At 42.8% G+C, this 20,443-nt stretch overlaps 2 protein-coding genes across 3 annotated transcripts; one reads left to right on the top strand and one right to left on the bottom strand.

Moving 5' to 3' along the window:
- The first annotated feature begins 20 nt into the window (after positions 1–20).
- LOC5508068 lies at positions 21–12,366 on the top strand. Its single transcript, XM_048720918.1, has 16 exons — positions 21–312; positions 804–1,062; positions 1,684–1,798; positions 3,920–3,954; positions 4,322–4,412; positions 4,554–4,618; positions 5,011–5,100; positions 5,576–5,657; positions 6,069–6,670; positions 7,006–7,062; positions 7,509–7,572; positions 7,861–8,019; positions 8,645–8,730; positions 9,405–9,474; positions 9,937–10,084; positions 10,782–12,366. Exons 1-16 carry the CDS (start codon positions 309–311, stop codon positions 10,964–10,966), a joined length of 2,112 nt encoding a protein of 703 aa, XP_048576875.1. The 5' UTR covers positions 21–308; the 3' UTR covers positions 10,967–12,366.
- Positions 12,367–13,846: 1,480 nt separating this feature from the next.
- On the bottom strand, positions 13,847–19,309 carry LOC5508059 (coactosin-like protein). Of its 2 annotated transcripts, none has more exons than XM_001628602.3 (4): positions 19,185–19,309; positions 15,590–15,675; positions 14,913–15,070; positions 13,847–14,155 (listed from the first exon to the last, which is right to left on the bottom strand). In XM_001628602.3, exons 1-4 carry the CDS (start codon positions 19,262–19,264, stop codon positions 14,048–14,050), a joined length of 432 nt encoding a protein of 143 aa, XP_001628652.2. In that variant the 5' UTR covers positions 19,265–19,309; the 3' UTR covers positions 13,847–14,047. The 2 variants fall into 2 exon arrangements, with proteins under 2 accessions (XP_001628652.2, XP_032232708.1); XM_032376817.2 differs by lacking the exon at positions 19,185–19,309 and adding an exon at positions 17,590–17,749.
- Positions 19,310–20,443: the final 1,134 nt, after the last annotated feature.

Here is a 20,443-nt window from a genome sequence, read left to right as displayed (position 1 = left end):
GACTAAACTGCAGGCCCATTGCTAGATATGCAAATGAGTATGTAACCAAGAAGGGTCATTAGGTGCTTTGTGTTTGGGTCTGTTAACGAAAATTACACCTAAACAAAAATCATTCACGTTATCAAATTAGCTAAAATTCCAATAACATCGCTAGGAAAAACAATATCAAAGTGTTTTTAGAGAATCTGAATACAGTTCACTTGAGTTTTACGGAGTTTCAAGCTGTTTTTTAGCGTCCTGTTGTGTAGGAATGCAACGAATCGAGGGCTCATTTGTTTCCTAATGGCGAATCTATTATCTCGAGTAAAATGGGTAAGTTATCCTTGTCCCACTATAGATGACAAAATACTGCATAAGATTCTAATTCTTTGCCCTGGTTCTTATGGTTTGAGCATGTTAGCGACTGTAGCCCGCGTTTTACGCTGTTTTGCGCAAATATAAACGCCATTCACAGTTTGTCAAATTATATATCGTGTTTGTTAGTCTAGCACATTTATTTGTCGTTTGTGACAGTATGTGACAGCTCTGATATGATTGTCTTACCTTTTTTAACCCAGCGATACTCCTTTTATTACAATATTTTACGCGTAAGCTCTGTTTCCGCTATTGCCAAATTGTTATTGGCCGTTCACTACAAACCTATTTATGTTTTGTTCTGAAGTAAGGTAAATCTTTATAATCTTTACATAATAAAGCCTTATTATTATTATATCTATATAATATACGCTTATTTATATTTGTATATATATTAGGTTGTAGTATTATAATATTTTTTATGCAAGTCTACATAATATTCTTCACAGAAAACCATGCGGTAGCGGCTCTCTACAAAAAAGTAGTTTCTCCCTCATTGAAATTCACCACAGAAGAATGGAGTAAACAGCGTCACTACCGGCACACCAACTACCATGGACTGTCCCCTAGCTTCAGGCGCCAACTGGTCGTTAGCCCCAGCAGAAGTACATGCTCCGCCCCAGGCAGGGTTGAGAGTCAGTTGGCCATCCAGTCTGCATCTCCTCTTGCTGACGATGAAGACTCACAATCTGGGCATTACCATTTCCAGTAAGTTGGACGTGCTATTTTCAATAGCAGTGGGTGGATCTAGGGGGTGATTTAGGGGAGTTTCCCCCCTCTCTTGGGCTATAGAGGAAAAGTGTTTCATGTGCAAAATTTTACATTGTATTATGCCTCACCTAATGTCCTAATTGGTGCTGAGGAAATGAAAGATTTGGAGTTGGAATTCTGGGAGGGAATAGGATACAATACAGTTCCTCTCCAGGATGTATTCTCCCAGAACACTGTAATTGATCAGAGTCTGTGGGAGCCAAAAGCCAATATGACAAAATAATTTTTCTCCCCCATTTCCAATAGGTCAAATTCCCCTCTAAGTAGAAAGATCTGCACGTAGCCAGGGGGGTGGCCTAGGGGGCCCGGCCCCCCTTCTAGCAGCCAAAAATACAGTAAATGTGTGAGACATTATCTAAAATACAGGAGAAAATGCTTGAAAGTCCTTTTTACGCCCCCTCCTGTTAAAAATCCTGGCTACGCCACTGATTGTTGAGTTCCTTAAACTTTGTAGACAGTTTCTATGGGAAGGAAATACAACCTTTGCTAAAAATCCAGGGGCTTTGCTACAAGGTGGCTAGGGTGTCCAAGGATAACTATGTAGCTGATTCTTTGCAGGCCAACTACGTCATTCAAGAAAACTTCTCTCCCAGCCATGCCTCTCAGCAAGAAGTACACCCCATCAATTGCTGGGACTGTCAGATCTGTTCCGGTATCTGTAGCAAGACACTCTGTGAGTTGATCTCCTTACACTAGTATCAGGGCTACACTATATTCAAATGAAGAGAGTGAGGTGTAATATTTTTTGGTAAAAGATGTTATATTGTATGGATGTGGCGTGGTGTAGGAATAGGTATTGGTGTAGTGTGGTGTAGGTATGGGTGTGCTGTGGCGTAGGTAAGGGTGCAGTGTGGTGTACAGTAGGTAAGGGAGTAGTGTAGGTATGGTGTAGGTATTGGTGTGGTATGGCTTGGATTGGGTGTGGTGTGGTGTAGGTATGGGTGAGCTATGGGTATGGGTGTGGTGTAGGTATGGGTGAGCTATGGGTATGGGTGTGGTGTAGGTATGGTTATGTTGTAGGTAAAGGTGTAGGGGTGGATGTGGGTGTGCTGTGTTGTAGTTATGTGTGTGGTGTGGTGTAAGTATTGATGTTGTGTGGTGTTGTGTAGGTATTGATGTTGTGTTGTGTGGGTGTGGTGTGGGTTTGATGTAGTATGGTGTAGGTATGGGTGTGCTGTGGTGTAGGTATGGGTGTGGTGTAGTTATGGGTGTGGTGTGGTGTACAGTAGGTAAGGGAGATGTGTAGGTATAGGTGTGCTGTGGTGTGGTGTAGTTATGGGTGTAGTGTTGTGTAGGTATGGGTGTGGTGTGGTGTAGTTATGGGTGTAGTGTGGTGTAGGTATGGGTGTGCTGTGGCGTAGGTAAGGGTGCAGTGTGGTGTACAGTAGGTAAGGGAGTAGTGTAGGTGTGGTGTAGGTATGGGTGAGCTATGGGTATGGGTGTGGTGTAGGTATGGGTGTGGTGTAGGTATGGTTATGTTGTAGGTAAAGGTGTAGGGGTGGATGTGGGTGTGCTGTGTTGTAGTTATGTGTGTTGTGTGGTGTAGGTATTGATGTTGTGTTGTGTGGGTGTGGGTTTGATGTAGTATGGTGTAGGTATGGGTGCGGTGTAGGTATGGGTGTGCTGTGGTTTAGGTATGGGTGTGGTGTGGTGTACAGTAGGTAAGGGAGATGTGTAGGTATAGGTGTGCTGTGGTGTGGTGTAGTTATGGGTGTAGTGATGTGTAGGTATGGGTGTGGTGTGGTGTAGTTATGGGTGTGGTGTGGTGTAGGTATGGGTGTGGTGTGGTGTTGTGTAGGTATGGGTGTGGTGTGGTGTAGTTATGGGTGTGGTGTGGTGTAGGTATGGGTGTGGTGTTGTGTAGGTATGGGTGTGGTGTAGTGTTGTGTAGGTATAGGTGTGCTGTGGTGTGGTGTAGTTATGGGTGTAGTGTTTTGTAGGTATGGGTGTGGTGTGGTGTAGTTATGGGTGTGGTGTGGTGTAGGTATGGGTGTGGTGTGGTGTTGTGTAGGTATGGGTGTGGTGTGGTGTGGTGTAGTTATGGGTGTAGTGTTGTGTAGGTATGGGTGTGGTGTGGTGTTGTGTAGGTATGGGTGTGGTGTGGTGTGGTGTAGTTATGGGTGTGGTGTAGGTATGGGTGTGGTGTGGTGTATATCTGGGTGTAGGTATGGGTGTGGTGCGGCGTTGTGTAGGTATGGGTGTGCTATGAGTGTAAATATGATATTGGTATGGGTGTGGTGTAGGTGTGGTGTGGTGTAGGTATGAGTGTGATGTTGTGTCGTACGGGTGTGGTGTGGTGTGGGCATTGATGTGATGTTGTGTAGGTATGGGTGTGGTAAGGTGTAGGTATGGGTGTGGTGTGGTGTCGGTATGGGTGTTGTGTGGTGCAGGTATGAGTCTGGTGTGGTGTAGGTATTGATGTGATGTTGTGTAGGTATGGGTGTGGTGTAAGTATGGGTGTGGTGTGGTGTGGTGTAGGACCTGTTAATGTGATGTGGTGTAGGTATGGGTGTGGGTGTGGTGTGGCGTAGGACAGATTATTTTGATGTTGTGTGGTGTAGGTATGGGTGTGGTGTAGTATGGGTGTAAATATGATGTACAGTATGTATGGGTGTGGTTTTGTGTTGAGTAGGTTTGATGTGGTGTTGTGTGAGTATGTAAGGGAGGGCTACAAGTTTATTAGCTTAGCTATTATGTGTTACCCTCTTTTTGGATAAAGTTTTTTTTACTAACAATAGCATTTATGCAATAGTTGACTTTGTAAGATTGATAAGGTTTTCTTGTCATATTTCAGGCTGTATCCCTGCCAGATAGGTTGCCCCATGAAAAGTGAGTGATACATCTTAGTATTTTTGGTGGATACCCACTGTGTACTTAAATACGCGATTTTCTTGAAATCTAATGGACATAGAAAAATGATACATTTTTGAATAACCTATATACAATCCTTGGTTTGCCTCAAATTAATCCATTAGCATCAAAATGCCTCCAATAATTTACCATACCGTCCCGGTTCCTTGGAGTTTATAGTAATGAGAACCTTTTATATATCCAGTATCGCCCTTTTCCTGGTGTATCGTCCATTTCACTAAATAACGAAATTAAAGACTCGCAATATGTGCTGAGAAAACTTTTGTTATATTTAAAACGCGCAAAATTAAAAAGGATATATTGGCTAAACTTGTTTTTAATTCAGTCCGAGAGTCCTGTTCACTAGCCAGCGACAGAGATGGGAGGCCGAAGAGAAGGCACGATCACAGAGCAGAAGACTAAAGAGAACCTCTGAGGTACAGTAATCTTTTAGCATTCTCTCACTAACTCACAACCATGATCGAAATCTTGTATGACTAACAGGAACTACTGGCATGTGATGCCAAGTCAATCATGTTAAAATGCAATTTTTTTTCCTGATGTAATATTGTTTGCAGATTGTTTCTCATCGAATGGACAAGCACTATTACATGGCAGGAATGAAGATTCCAATGCAAGGGCGGTAAGTACCACAGTGGATTCTTATTCGTGGAGCTGCTATAGCTTGTGAAACAGGCTCTCGAAAAGTGGCCAGGAAAAGCTGTTCTATTGGATGAAGCACTCGGACAAAAAGCAACTAAGCTCGGATTTTCCAGCTGGGCTAGCTAAGCTCAGCTGTTTTTGTCTTTCACGCAACTATCGCCTGTTGGGCAGGCTTGAAGCAGCTTAGGTTGTATCCATGCTTAACAGGTTGTCATTAATTTTAGCCTGCTTGCCCATGTAGCCATGCTTTGTTAGGAGGGGGGGGGGGGGGGGCGCAGACAATGATTTTATATTCAAAATATCTTAGATTTGACAATCCTTGATATTAACTTATTATTGTTACGACTTATTTCTGCCCATGATGTATCAAAGGTGGCAAGTGGACAGTAATGATCTGCTGCAGCTTAAGCTTCTAGCACACCGAAAGCAGCTGGCCGAGTACCAGAAACTTAAGAATCCTGAGTAAGACGAAAGTTTCATATTCAGAAAGCCTAAGTACCTTATGTCCTATGTACAAGTCTATGTAACACGTGTAATCTCAGTAGTATTAAATCCGCGTGAATCATGGCGAATTTCAATCCATGCTGCAACTACAAGAGCTCCGTTTTTCTTGTAAAATATCCAATAATACAGGAAAATTTGTATTTTTAAAAACGAAGTGATTTTTCAATATCCAAAACAGAAACAAATCAGCATTGTCAGATATACAGATTTTTCTTACCCTGCTAGATGAATTAGAAATTGCAAGGACAGGAGCATCTGCAAAAAACATATTGAGGGAGGAAAAATTGTGGATTTTAGCTGCCATGCATTTTTTTCTAAATTTTCTTAAACCCTCCCCTCCCACCCTGCATCTTCTATTATACCCTTCTCTTTTTGCCTTGTGAATATATTCCCTCTGAATTACACCATTGTTGATGGTATTCTTCTGGTCTAGCTATTTGGACTCACGGGATAGCCCTGGGGGGCAAATGAGCACACCCACCCCTGGTGAGGATGAGCGAAGGCAGCAGTCGAGGGTGAGGATATTTTCTTTATTGATAAATTCAGTTGTTGAGTTAATGGTTTCCTTATATTAAGTGGTTTGAATGGCCACTAATATTAAATAAAGGTCACTTTTTGCTAGGGACGCTAGCTTTTGCTACCAACTACAGTTTTAAATATTTATGATCTTGCTATCATTTTTAATCAGATTTTTCAATCACTTGATTTTTAATCACATGTTTCCTGGCTTACTTTGTCGATGGATTTTGTTCATCTGATGCAAAATTAAGGAGATGCCAAACTAAGTTTGTACCTGTCTCACAGTGTTTTCTTGTGAAGCCTCCCGGACAGGTGCACGTCTAAGTGCTAAACTGTGGCCACTTTGCGGCTCTACGGCTAGTGAACGAGTAAAGCTTGGTTACCAAACTTCCGCTTTCTTATGATAGGCGCTGTCGTCCAACTCTGAAGGGGCCTGGGCAGAGACTGCCTCTGATGCCAGCTCAGTTGACGAGTTTGACAGCATCTCAATGCGAGGCGAACAGCAGAATAAACGGGTGCATCGCCATGGCAACAGAAAAGGGCGGGGAAATAAGGAAAAAAACGGCGATTTGACAATCCATGGTGTGGAGAATGGGGAGACTGGAGAGACAGGAGCCGGAGACGAAAGCAAAATAGAGGAGCTTAATAGTCTCAAAGAAAAAGGTTTGATACCCGAAGACGATGAGAAGAATAAGGACACATCGGACAGGGAGGCAGGAAAAAGTATAGTAAAGCATTCAAAGAGCAACACAACATCGAATAAAGAAGGAGAGAAAAATACTCCAACATCCAAGTCCCCCAAAAAGGGACGGATTCGATTTAAAGACGAGGTCAATACAAGTAGAGGGAGAAAAACTCCAACGAAAGAAAACAAGGACGAGAAGAGCGCGGGTAATGAAGGGACAGAACCAGAGGAGAAACGCGAAAATAAGTATTTGAATGAGTGGCTTGGAATAAAAAAGAAAGAAGTGGATGGACGCTATAAGCCTGGGAAGCCACCGCCCAATAGGTATGACCTTACCTCAAGGAATAGTTTCCCGAAATCAAGCATTTTTAGCCAAACAACACTAGGGGTGTATCATCAATGCTGCATTCTGATTGGTTGACCAACTTGTAGGCTTTATATTATAGTCTATCAGTAACGAAATAGGGCAGGTATTGAAGCTAGAAAAAAGGCAAATGACTAGAACAGAAAACGTTCTTGGCTATACAAATCGACCTTCTAGTGTCGTTTGACTAAAACAACAATTCCTCTCGCTCTTATGGTCTCTAGCTGATAGTCAATAGTTCATTTAGCAATACTTTTTTATTATTAGTTGATTTGTGAACATATCTGTTTTATAGGATATTCCTCTCTTCGGATCCTACAAAGGCAAAGAAGGATGCTACAAAATTTTCAGAGTATGTACGATAAACAGCTTCTAAGTGATATCATCATATGTCTGTTGTAAGTAACTAAGGCTGAACAGTTCTTGAGAAAAGTAAATCTGCGTTGAATCCAACGCCTGACTAGGGTGGAAAATGGGTCGTTTTCCTGGAAATAGGTGGAGCTCAGAAGTGGAGTATAGGGGTTTGTGCAAACCTTTAAACCCTGAAATTATCGTTTGGAGCTTTACCTAAAGTCAAGAAGAATATAAATCATATATCTACAACGACTGCCAAAGCCTCTATTTCACGCTCAAATTACACAGGGACCCCAATTATCTGGTAAACCGCCCATTATAGCCGACACGGCGTCTTAAGCTACACTCATTCAATGCCAATCAAATTATGCTTTGCCTTTGTTATTGTTTACTCCAGGTACTTCATTGACAATGTAATAACGCCAAAACTATTGTATTCCTCAGTGTGTTCCTTACCGAGATATCTACCATCCAGCCACAAGAGTGGTCGGAGGAAGAGGAATCGATAGTATGTATTATACATTAATTACGCCCCTTTTAAACTGATAAGCGGGTTTTTGTATATAAAGCTGTGAAAATATAAACACAATTCCTCCTGGCAAGCTTCCCTTATTTCACAAAAAAAAAAACACTGGCTTGATAAGAGACGCGGTGCAAATCACTGACTTGCCACTTATGACAGCTTTTATTTCTAATTTCTATTTCTAAGTTACTAATTATTTTTTCAATGGTTTGTACTTTTTTCATGAGGCGTGCAGGGTGTAGGTGATTAACATTGGGTAATGTTGTGTCTTAGAGTGCAAAGTATGGCATCATAAACAGTAAGCAGCAAGCGGCCTTCAAGTCAATGTTCGAAGAAGTAGACAAGGACAAGAATGGATCTGTCACTCTTGAGGAACTGAAGCTACGAATGATGCCTGCCATATCACGTGACGACATCAAACACTTTGTTCAGGTACACTGGGATGTTAAAGCCGCATTGTCACCAGTTTACTTCCGGTCGATAACATAACAATTTTCGATTTTTTTTAACGGGGAACGCGAAAAATATTTCAAAATATTAAAAGCAGTGTGTCTATTGGAAGTTTCTTTAAGGATGTGATTGATAATTTAGAGCGGATGGCCTGTTTAATATCTCGGATTTTAACAGATTCTTTTGTCTTTTAACGGTTGAGGTTTCCGTTGGACCTCCGGAAGTAAACTGGTGACAATGCGGCTTTAACATGTAGCGTTCATTGGGTGTTAACACTTAGAGGGCTAGCACTGGCTCTTATACGCTTAAAAGGTTAGCACTGTCAGCCTTGTGTGTTAACATGTAGCGCTCATATACGCTTACAGGGCTTGGATTAGGCGTTAACGGTCTGTGTTTGTATACGTTTAGAGGTTGTTAACGTGTGTTGCTCATATAAGCTAGGAGGGGAGATTGGATGATGATATGAAGAGACTATATATACTAGAAAAGGTAGCATTCATCACCATCAGAGTGTTAGGTAGGCTTTCAGGGTTAGTCATTTTTCAACTATTGCTTAATCTATGCTCGAAAGCTCATCGCTAGTTTTTGTTGAAATAATCTGTTCTAGGTGTTTGACCTGAACAAAGACCAGACGATAGACCGGCGTGAGTTCACGGCAATCTGCGCATTGAACGACAGACTCGCAGGGTTAAGGTTAGTTCGTCTCTTTCTGGACCAACCGTAGAACAACAACATCAACATTGTTATAGGAATGTCTCATACAACTTTGTTGGGCCCGCAACATTGTTGTGTCGGGTGATCTAAAGGTTTAACCGCTTCCTGGTTCAACCGCTGTGCAACAGCGACAACATTGTTATAGAAATTTTTCACGCAGCATTGTTGGGCCAATGCTGCACTGCATGTTGAAGGGTGAAGTGTTGACAAATGCAGGTTCGTTGCTATACAATTGTTTTAAAACAACAACCAGTGCAACAATAAAAACAGAACTAAAACATCTGCTTAGATATAAAGTCGTGTCAATCAAAACATTTATTTACGGATCCTTATTGTTGAACCTTTTTTCAGACCTTATAGAATAGTGACCACGATAATTCTCGCTCAGTTCTAAGTCCCATTCTCAGAGTGCAGAGTCTTCGTGCTAAAATTATCGTGTATTACACACACGATCTTTATATAGTCGGAGGTACAGCGGTCCTGAAATCTCTCCCACCAGAGTAACAATCCTCAGATTTGGAAAACAAAACCTTTTTCAAAGTGGCACACGATAACGTGCTTTATGAGTAGAGATTTGACTTCAAGGACGTTACGATTTTTATAGACCAGGGTATATAATTTCAGAAAAAAAAATATTTTTCTTTCATTTTTAGGACCGAGACAGCAGACGGATCTATCGCCCTCAACCTCCAGAATCTCGCCCAACACATCGTTATATTCAAGGTAACTTTCTTTTCTGTTAAACGTTCATTAAATGCCTGGCTAAACTAGGCGACATGTAGCGTCTGCTAAATGTTTCCTAGTTTAGCCACCATCAAAAACGTGTAGTGCGCGACAAATTTTGTAGAGCGCGACACGAAAATGTTTCTCAACTATACGAGAAACATTTCTTTGTCCCTGCAACAAGATTTGGCTGGCGCTACAATGTCTCTCTGGGTTAACTAGGAGGCATGTCGCACGCTACATGTCGCTATCAATATGTTGCCTAGTTTAGCTAGGTTATAAAGAGTAGAACCTGCTAAAAGGAGACAGAAATTAGTCAATTCTAGGTCGATTGAAAAATTATATGATCCTCATCCTGTAAGATTACTCTGTGTAGCTTCAGGAGGTGTATAGTATGGGTGAGGATCTTTATTATGTCCGGATCTAGTGTGAAACTGTGTGTGATTATTGGTATGCCATTAGGAGATGTATAAGATAATGGATGAAGATGATGACAACCGCCTGGATGCCAATGAGTTGCTCGTAATGGTCTCTGCTGGCATGGAGACCGAGATAGGGGCGGATCTGGAACAGGCTAAAGCGGTTCTGGAGGGAGCACGTGATGAGTTTGGTATGTTTGCCCTCAACGTGACCTTTACCTTTTGTCTTTTTTTTCAACTGGTGGTGTCAGATGAATTTTTTTTCACCTTTTATCCTTTCCCTCACTATCGCTATTTTCTTAACCTTCACCTTCATTTTAAGGTAAGGGCCTTGACCTTGACCTTACCTTCACCTTTCCTTTACCCTTACCTTCACCTTGACCTTTAAGTTCACCTTCAACTTGTACTCTACCTTACCTCTGCTTTCACTTATTCATTGCCTTCACCTTCACCTTCCCTTTTAACTTACTTTCGTATTCACCATCAAGGTAATGTTACCTTCACCTTACTCTCGTATTCACCATCAAGGTAATGTTACCTTCACCTTACTCTCGTATTCACCATCAAGGTAACTTTACCTTCACTTTACTCTCGTATTCACCATCAAGGTAACTTTACCTTCACCTTATTCTCGTATTCACCATCAAGGTAACTTTACCTTCACTTTACTCTCGTATTCACCCTAAACGGCAACACTCAATTTCTTATTAATTTTCACTTTCTTTATCCTGTTTATCTGAATGTTTCTTGTTGGTACTGTTGCTCTAACCTTAAACCTGCCCTTTTAGTTTCGGCAGCTCTAATAAGCTCTGTCTTCACGTTAGTTTTCATCCTTACCTTAATCGGAATGCTAATTCTTTTCAACATTTTTCTTTTATTTTCCTCTAGGTTACATCGACTTTGTTGGGTTCCTCGCGTACATCCCTTTCTTTGCCAAACTGCTCAAGTCGATCATGAACAAACCGCTTTCAATCTCCGAGATAGAGCAGGCGAGAGAGCGAGTCAAGATAAAGGACCTCACGTTCACACCCAAGAAACCTATAAAGGAACCCAAGAGCTGGGAGGTCTTCTAGGTTCAGGCCCAAGCAGTGCAATGTTTTTGAGGGTAAAAACACTTCTTTTCCTCCTGAGAAAAGTTAGATTAGGCGCCAAACGACAATTTTTTTTTGTACAAATGGAGGGGCGAGCGAGTCAGGCTTTCCGCCATGGAGGGACTAGAAAATTTGTATAACACTCCCCGGGGTGCAATTTCAAGCAACGTAGCACACAAAAATCACTATCTGTTTTGTTCCTCGATGTGGCCAACATGTATCAGATGGTATCGCTTTTTCACAAAGGCTTTGAAATACAGTAAATATCTAGAAAGAATCATATTGTAGTTTTAGTACATTATATACCTTATTACACTTAATTTTCGCGTCACTTTAATTTCGCGATTTTAAAAGATTCGCGAAAATAAAGTGACGCGAAAATAGTGTCGCCAAAATTAGGATGCGCGAAAATTAAGTGAGTACACAAGGAGCTTTTGGGGGAAATTGGACGTTTTATGGAAACGCCTTGTCTATTTAGTCAACTAATGTACATATAGTACGGTAAGGGGTAGAGTTCGACTTGTATTAATAGATTTTATTTAATCTAAATTTAGCCCATCATTTTGTTACAAATTGTTTCAGATTTAATGATTACAGCACATTTTAATTCCACTTGTTTTTGATTTTATTATCCCAAAATCGCAAAAATAAAGTGATCTGATTTTTACGAAAATAGGAAAATCGCGAAAATAAAGTGTCGCGAAATATCGCCATCTCAAAATCGCGAAATTTTGACGTCGCGAAAATTAAGTGTAATAAGGTAGATAGTTTATAAAAGAAACTGCTCTAGGTTTAATAAAAATAAAGTGACATTAATATTTTTCAATGTAGATATTTTTTTAAAGTATATTTTTTTAGTTTAACGAAAAAAATGTAAACACAGTATCTACCAGAAGCATTCAAAAGGGCAGTAATGGATCCATCCAAAATTTTACTGTGAATAGTTGTTTGGAGTACGCACGACATGACGGAAAAACCCTAAACACGCGCACTTCAAAAAGACTTATTTTCTCTTTTTAAAACACGAATAACGTGAGGCCAAAATGCACATACCCAGATTTTGACTTTTTATGAAATTTTTTTCCTTGATCATCCTTGCGCTATGTATAAGCTCAGGGGCGAAAAGCTCAAATTTGAGACTTTACAAAAAGTCGCATCAATTACAAAAAAATGCATTTGATATTTTGTTTTACATTACTCACAAGTACTTAGGGGAATTTTCCGCCTTTTGTGATGTGAAACGAGCTTATTGGAAACGTCAAGTCATGTTTTCCGTCATGTCGGGACGCCCTGTTTGGTGCCATTGCAACTGAGGTTGTGTCAATCAAAAAGTAACCTATATTCTTATTTTTTTACCAGTACAATAAAAACAGTGCCGTACAGGCACGTTTGCTTTTCTTTTGCACGAGTCCTTTTTTGTTCTCGAGGCCGAAGAAGCTCGAGGGCCGCTTGAATAACTAAACTCCCCTGAATAACTAACCCCCCTGGCTACGGGCCTGGGTACACGAACCCCCCTGGCTACGGGCCTGGGTACACGAACCCCCCTGGCTACGGGCCTGGGTACACTTACACCCCTGGCTACGGGCCTGGGTACTCTAACCCCCCTGGCTACGGGCCTGGGTACACTACCCCACTGGCTACGGGCCTTGGTACACTAACCCCCTTGGCTACGGGCCTGGGTACACTACCCCCCTGGCTACGGGCCTGGGTACACTACCCCCCTGGCTACGGGCCTTGGTACACTAACCCCCCTGGCTACGGGCCTGGGTACACTAACCCCCCTGGCTACGGGCCTGGGTATACTACCCCCCTGGCTACGGGCCTGGGTACACTAACCCCCCTGGCTACGGGCCTGGGTACACTAACCCCCCTTGGCTACGGGCCTGGGTACACTAATCCCCCTGGCTACGGGCCTGGGTACACTAACCCCCCTGGCTACGGGCCTGGGTACACTAACCCCCCTGGCTACGGGCCTGGGTACACGAACCCCCCTGGCTACGGGCCTGGGTACACGAACCTCCCTGGCTACGGGCCTGGGTACACTAACCCCCCTGGCTACGGGCCTGGGTACACTAACCCCCCTGGCTACGGGCCTGGGTACACTAACCCCCCTGGCTACGGGCCTGGGTACACTAACCCCCCTGGCTACGGGCCTGGGTACACTAACCCCCCTGGCTACGGGCCTGGGTACACTAACCCCCCTGGCTACGGGCCTGGGTACACTAACCCCCCTGGCTACGGGCCTGGGTACACTAACCCCCCTGGCTACGGGCCTGGGTACACTAACCCCCCTGGCTACGGGCCTGGGTACACAAACCCCCCTGGCTACGGGCCTGGGTACACGAACCCCCCTGGCTACGGGCCTGGGTACACTAACCCCCCTGGCTACGGGCCTGGGTACACTAACCCCCCTGGCTACGGGCCTGGGTACACTAACCCCCCTGGCTACGGGCCTGGGTACACTAACCCCCCTGGCTACGGGCCTAGGTACGCTAACCCCCCCCCTGGCTACAGGCCTGGGTACACTAACCCCCTGGCTACGGGCCTGGGTACACGAACCCCCCTGGCTACGGGCCTGGGTACACTAACCCCCCTGGCTACGGGCCTGGGTACACTAACCCCCCTGGTTACGAGCCTGGGTACACTAACCCCCCTGGCTACGGGCCTGGGTACACTAACCCCCCTGGCTACGGGCCTGGGTACACTAACCCCCCTGGCTACGGGCCTAGGTACACTACCCCCCCTGGCTACGGGCCTGGGTACACTAACCCACCTCTCACTTATAAAACTGGCTACGCTCCTGGTTCCCCTTTTGTTTGCATTCACCTAAACATATTTATATTATATCGATCACACAATATCAACAAATAAAAACTTCCTTTATTCATAATATGTAAAGATTTAGTCAAATGCATGTTTTCGCAATACTATGAATTCTGAGAGTTGAAACATCATTGTCAAACCACGATTGAAAATGATGTTCCCTCAAAAATAAAAAATGTTTAAGGTATGTATTTGGGTATGGTGCGAGGTATCCCAGATAGACCCAGCATCAGCCATGTCCTACTGTCCGGTGCCATAATTCGCCCCTCCAGCTTTCTGCACCACACTCTTGACGTGGTCGTATTGTAGCTCACTTTTGTCGTCAGCTTGGATCTCAACAGCAAAATTCTGGGCAAATATTAAATAAGAAATATTGTTAAACGCCTTTCCGCGTACATTAGCTTTCTTTTACTTTATAGTATCCTCTATGTCATTCAGCAGTGATTACTGCTCGCTGGGCGCTTGCAACATATCTATATTAAACAGGAGTTTCCCTGAACTGTGTTTGTTGTATAGTGTTACGAAATGGCAAAATCATTCTTTTTTACTTTATAGCGAGGACCCAGGGCGTCGCGGAGACCGAGAAAGAAAGTCTCTGCACTGTTAGCACCTTACCCTGACATTTATTATTAGGTACAGTTCCCATACATTCCTTCCTAAATTTCACTGCAAGTGGACGCCCCCCCCCCCCACGCCCCCCATTTGACACCGCACATACAGACACATTTTCCGCGCTATGAGTTGTCGCATTTGTCCCATTTACGGACCATTCTTATTTGTGAGCTCTAAGAATAAACTTAAGCGGCCGCCTCTCACGCCGTATTCGCAATTTGGAGGAGAGTGGGGGAGGGATAAAAGGGTACTCTCAGAGAGCAGGCAAGTGGGGGGCAATCGCACCAGTTTACTTTCGGAGGGCCGACGGGAACTTCAACCGACAAGATACAAAAGAATATCCGCGCTATTTAACAGGCCATCCGCTTTAAATAAACAGTCACATCCTCAAAGAAACTTTTTTTGCATTTTCCGTTATAATCGGAGATTGTTACATAACCGACCGCAAGTAAACTGGTGACAAAGCCGCTTTAAAGGCAATAATGAGCCTTACCTGAAGGACTTGCTTGACGAACGCCTTATCCGTACTGACCTTGGCCTTCTTGAGGGGCGAAACACTGGGGCCTACCCACGTGATAAAAGCAAACTTTGCCCTCCGGCTCAATTCGTCCCCAGTCTCTATCCTGACGTAAGCGTACGCCCGATCAGACTCTGAAATAAAATCATAGTGTTTGAAGATTCCTTAATAAGAAATGACCCATTTTTTGGTCGCCAATGGGGGAAGGGTGCGCGCACCCTGCCTACCCCCCTTGGTACGCGCCTGAGCACTTTGTGTCTTTTGCAAAGCTTAGTGGGGTATTATAACAGCGTATTTCAAGAAGACGTGCTAACAATGCTCTTTATCCTAGATTCCTCGTACCCTTTCAATGAATTCCAGCACCAAACCTTAACAAAAGAAATTATTTTGAGTGTTCCTTAGGGGTTTCGGCTCGTGTATTTTATTTCTGCCTAAGAAGGGAAGGGTGTGGAACGTCTGTAAAATATCTAATTCAGTCTAAATGTTGGACACTGCGCCTTCGAATACAGCGTCGCTGAATATACGTCGCAGCTGGATGAAGAAAAAGGGCGAGTGAGATCAAACAAACCCCCCCCCCCCCCCCCCCCCCGGTTACCGTTTACGTCGCACAAGGTGTTTGTCACGCAAAATGCTATTGTAACGCAAGATCTCACCGTCGAACTCGGCTAGAAACTCGTCGTACTCCTTGCCAGACTTGTGCAGACAGATAGTGTTACTCTCGTCATAGGTGAACACAGCCCTGCGCATGCGCAACAAACACATGGTCAGGGATTGCTGATCTTATCTCAGAAGCCCACGACCGCCTGCCATGCCGCTGGCACAAAGGTACGTGGGCTTTTAGAACGAGATTGGGAATTGATTTGCAAGAATAAACCCGTACTAAATTTTAGGCCAAACATTATTACGGATAAGCTCGCTAGTGGCAAGCAAATTATTTTAGGTTCAAGTTTTGGATCAACGCAGCTAAATGCTTTTGTTTATGTATTTTCCGGTAAATTAATTTTTTGCCACACACTGAGGTGTTATAAATATTGTCAAAGATGAAGGCAATAGAAAAACATATTGTTCGAGTCAGTATTATTTCGCTGCAGCCTTCTGCGTAGGAGTTAGTAGAGTCTGGCGTTTGTTCATATCGAATATATAATATTTTTTTACAAATTAATGGTATCAAACAGTATATCATTATAAAAGAAAGGTGAAATACTGCGTGACTAATGTGTTTTAATTATTTTGCTGCACGCGCATTAAACTACGTGCGGCATTTAATTTTTGCGTTTGATTTGCCAAAATCTATATATAATAAAGATTATTTTCCGTGGTTTTTAATTCAGATCAAAAAGAAAAGTCGAATTCTCCCTCGCATTTTTTGCCAGACAATAAAGATCTGACAATACATCTGAAACTGGGATTTGCGGTCCCTCAATAGCTGAATTTGATTGCTTTGTTCATTCCAATATCCACAATTTTTAGCCCAAAAAATCATCGAAATAGAAAAATATATACCACCAGGAGATTTTTTCACAATTCACACAGGGTGGTTTTTTTCGTCCACGTCTCCGTGAGCACCGAACAGAAGGATACCAACTCGCGACTAACAGATTAAAGGCGTGCCATGTTTGAAAGATTTTTTTCGTAGACTAATGAATAATAATTTCTACTTCTGCGAAGTATTAAAGCACAGCAAAGGAAAGGAAGGATACCAACTCGCGACTAATAGATTAAAGGCGTGCAATGTTTGAAAGATTTTTTTTCGTAGACTAATGAATAATAATTTCTACTTCTGCGAAGTATTGAAGCACAGCAAAGGAAAAAAGGTAAAAAAAAAAGATCCCGACTATACGCTGCCTCGTCAGATTTACTTCTAGTGCCCCCCTTAAAAAATGAAATGAAAAAAAAAATGTCGAACAGTGGGTGACAAACTTTCACAGGTTAAGAAGATATTAGAAATGCTTGCTAAAAATATCCGTTAAGCCAGGCAAAATTAATGGCTTCAGCTTAGCTTGATTACCGCTGGAATATATTTAAACTCTTGCATCTACGCAAAAGCGGAAATCTATCATTGCCACCTTTAAAATCTCAATCAATATGTCACACAATGCTCCTCTAAGTGCGTGACACGCGCCAAAATGAAACGATAGCATTTAGCCCGACGTCTATCAATCTTTTTTTATACTGATAAAACATAAAGTATTTTATCGACATGATACACCTATCCGAAAACACAAAACAGTTTTCCCGTGAGAGCGCGCATTTAAAACATTAACTCAATATTTCCTCTCTGAAGCCGGCTGTGTGTATATTAAATGCCATAATGTTTATATTAGTGTCTCACTTCAAACAGAATAAGAATAAAGTAAAGGACTTCAGAGTGTCAGGCGCTAATGTCATTAATGGTTAACTTGGGGTTAAGCACTATCAGTTAGCGAGCTTCAGCGTGTCTAAAGTTTATATGGACTAGATGGAGCAATGCTTCGCTAGCTAGCTAGCTTCCTACAGTCTGAAAAACCGGACGAACAAAATAATAAGAATCGTCTAGTAGTCGTAAATAATTCACGGCATTAGTTGGTGTTATTAAAAGTCCCGAGCGCATTTGCATAACATATTGATTCAGAGAAAGAGAAAAATCGTGAACTTAGCCAGACTAAACTCTTACCATGTGTTCTCAGAGTCGTTATTTCGAATGTCTACACAGGCTTCTGTGATCTGCTCCTTGTTTACGTTCACCATTGTGGAGAAAGAGTTACGGCGTTTCGAGTCGAGCGAGCAAGATGCCGGTAGTGGGGGCAGGGGCGTATGTGAGAGAACCGGACTTTACTTCGCTTCAACGTGATTGGGGAATCATTTGTTCTGTCGTGACGTCACAATAACTGGTGTATCTTGCGCTGTTGTGTCATATGTCAACATCATGTATCTCATATCTCGTATTACGTATCTCTAGCAACAGGGTCGTCATGTTTTTTTTCAAGGTCAGACAGAAAGGACTAGATTCAGATATCGTCTTCCTTGGTTTAAACGTTTATGCACTCTGACTCTAGGAAAAGCTTGTAAAATTTCCAATGTTATTAGAGTTGCGCTTTGGCTATTCTAGATTTGATCGTATGTTCAAGGTTTTTTCTTGTATCCATATATGGTATTACAGCATTCCTGGGTTGCCCTTCGCGCCAAGCGTATCAGCTGGCTACTGGCACAAGCTAGAGGCGTGCCGGAAAGGACATGAGGTGATAATCTTTCCTCACTTCCGCTTTGAGGTTTGTAAGCACTAGTAGTCAGCAAAAAACAAGCCATGCTCGGAGACCCAGGCATGAGACTGTTCGGGAGAAAAATTTAACATCGATAATCTTGTTGTGCGTAAAGAAACGATGGAGCATTAATCGAATTGCACAGCGTTCCCTCGGCCCCAGTACCGTAAATCGGCCTTCATGCGTTCGAAAACCGAACTTTACCGCGTTCAACCCCAAATGCACCAAAACACTTTTTTAAAGACCAAGCGTACATTGCGTGCGGTCGCTCTCAAAAAGCAAAAACCGGCATTTTTTATTTAGTTCGTATAGAGCCCGGAGGCAAGCCAAGGGGCTTAAATTCGCGGAAATTGCAAAAACAAAATGTCGGATTGCATTTGCTATGCACAAGTCGCAAAACTATAATGTGTGATTAGCCGCAAGCAATCTGTTTTTGTTTTGCCAGAAAAGTTGTTACTAAATGCACGATGTCACCTGTCCTCAAATAAGAACAAAATTTCCAAGCTCTCGCGGATGAATCGGGTCCTTGCAAAATGCGCATGCGCCAAAAATGAGGAAACAGCATTTGGGGCTAGTGGCTAGTGCTTTCTTTCTTTCTTTTTTTTTTAATTTTCTTTTAAGTTATTTTAAATGGTATCGATACAAGGATCACCACCAAAAGCACCAGACAAAAATTTGGCAGAGTTGACTACTAGTTTTTGGTAAACCATTATCATCTGGTTAACGAATACGGATATTTGTGTATTTCGATTGCCTCGTTAAGAGGGGATATAGGAACGATATATAAACCATTTTGATAGATCAGAGTCTCTTCGGGGATCGAGACCATCAACACCTGATCACATTTTCATGCGATCCGAAGCGACCAAAAAACAAGTCCTTATGATCCCACCAATACACTTGCACCTAATTCTCACCAAACATATGATCTGATCTGCGCGCGCACAATTTTGGCTTCCATAGAACCTCACAATTGATAATGACGACTAATGACTATCTGATACCTCACCACATTGTATCGGTCTTGTCGTTGCGCACATCCACGTAGCCGTCTTGTACCGACGCCTTATTTACTTGTCCTGATGCCATGTGATCACAGAATAATACACGACCAGGCGATGAAGGAATTAGACCATCCCTCTCACAACCCCAAATTAGTTTTAATTGATAAGAGAATGATCGACTATGACGTCACTGGTCCCATTAAAAAGGCGCTGACTCAGCGTTATCTGCGATCGTTCTTCAACGGCTGAAACAACTTTCCTTGCAGCTCTTCTCGTGTTAACTTCAGCCCTGCGCAAACAGCCCCAGTATTGCTAGCAAAGTGAAAGAAAATAAAATGACTCTTTTCGCAGCCAAGAAAGAAACGCTGGATACTGAAGCATGCAATGCGGGCTCATGTTTGCTTTTTTGCTGAAAGGGATGGGGGTGGGGTGGGGGGTGGCTCAGTGACAGGGGGTGGGATTTTATTTGACTTCCTTAGGGGGGTTCTGAAGAAGGATTTTTCCACTTTATGCTGGTACTTTAACTTCTCTAAATTCTGGGAAGCAAAGGAGATAAGTAGGTGCAATGCTCTTTGTGGAATCTTTTTCACATAGCAATTTCCTTTGCACCTCAAAGAAGGAGGGGGGGGACCCCCCACCTAGATAAGACAGTTGTTTTATGGGGTTTTATACGGTTTGGTGAAAGGAAATAATAGCAAAATGATTGCGCTTGTCAGGCCGACCAGGTCCGTGTACAAACCGCGCGTTCATGTGAAAAAAGAGAACAAGAAAAACCCTGCCCGTCCCCGTCCGCACAGTATTCCTCCAGTCATAATCCAATGTTATAACGAATTCAGCTAATTATATAATATATATGAGATTGACATAAGACCAGAAGAATTTAGTTCTCCGAGAGCCGGAGAAAATATTGGAGGGGGCACAGCCACGCATCTTCTGGGCATTTCCTTATATAATTTTTGAAAGTACTGGCCCCCAGTGCCCCACTCCCTTACCAGACATGACATATTACATCCTGATTTTCTTTCTCTGAATAGAAATTCCTATGGTTTGAAACTTGCGTCAAAACGAAGCCCTAGAAGTTGGACTTCTTGATTTCCTCCTAAAATATCCTAACAGCTATCCTCATTCTTGAAGCACATAGAGAAATACTTTTATGGGGTACATTATTCAAGGATGTTTTAGGTCTGTAGCTTGCTAGTATTGTAGGTGTTTACCGTTTCCACGGGTCTGCTTGCTGGTCAGCGGAGAAACCCCTTAGATACCA

The sequence above is a fragment of the Nematostella vectensis genome, chromosome 13 (genome assembly GCF_932526225.1).
Source record: "Nematostella vectensis chromosome 13, jaNemVect1.1, whole genome shotgun sequence".
NCBI classification, from domain to species: domain Eukaryota; kingdom Metazoa; phylum Cnidaria; class Anthozoa; order Actiniaria; family Edwardsiidae; genus Nematostella; species Nematostella vectensis.
Note: the sequence above shows the minus strand (reverse complement) of the source record. Positions and strands in the feature narration are given on the sequence as shown.

Coding starts and splice junctions, on each gene's coding strand:
- LOC5508068 (XM_048720918.1), top strand. Junction 6,671..7,005: donor GGGAAGCCACCGCCCAATAG/GTATGACCTTAC, acceptor TCTGTTTTATAG/GATATTCCTCTCTTCGGATC. Junction 8,020..8,644: donor ACATCAAACACTTTGTTCAG/GTACACTGGGAT, acceptor AATCTGTTCTAG/GTGTTTGACCTGAACAAAGA.
- LOC5508059 (XM_001628602.3), bottom strand. CDS start 19,264: ATGGCATCAGGACAAGTAAATAAGGCGTCGGTACAAGACGGCTACGTG. Junction 15,676..19,184: donor GACAAGACCGATACAATGTG/GTGAGGTATCAG, acceptor GCGCATGCGCAG/GGCTGTGTTCACCTATGACG. Junction 15,071..15,589: donor GTTTCTAGCCGAGTTCGACG/GTGAGATCTTGC, acceptor ATTTTATTTCAG/AGTCTGATCGGGCGTACGCT.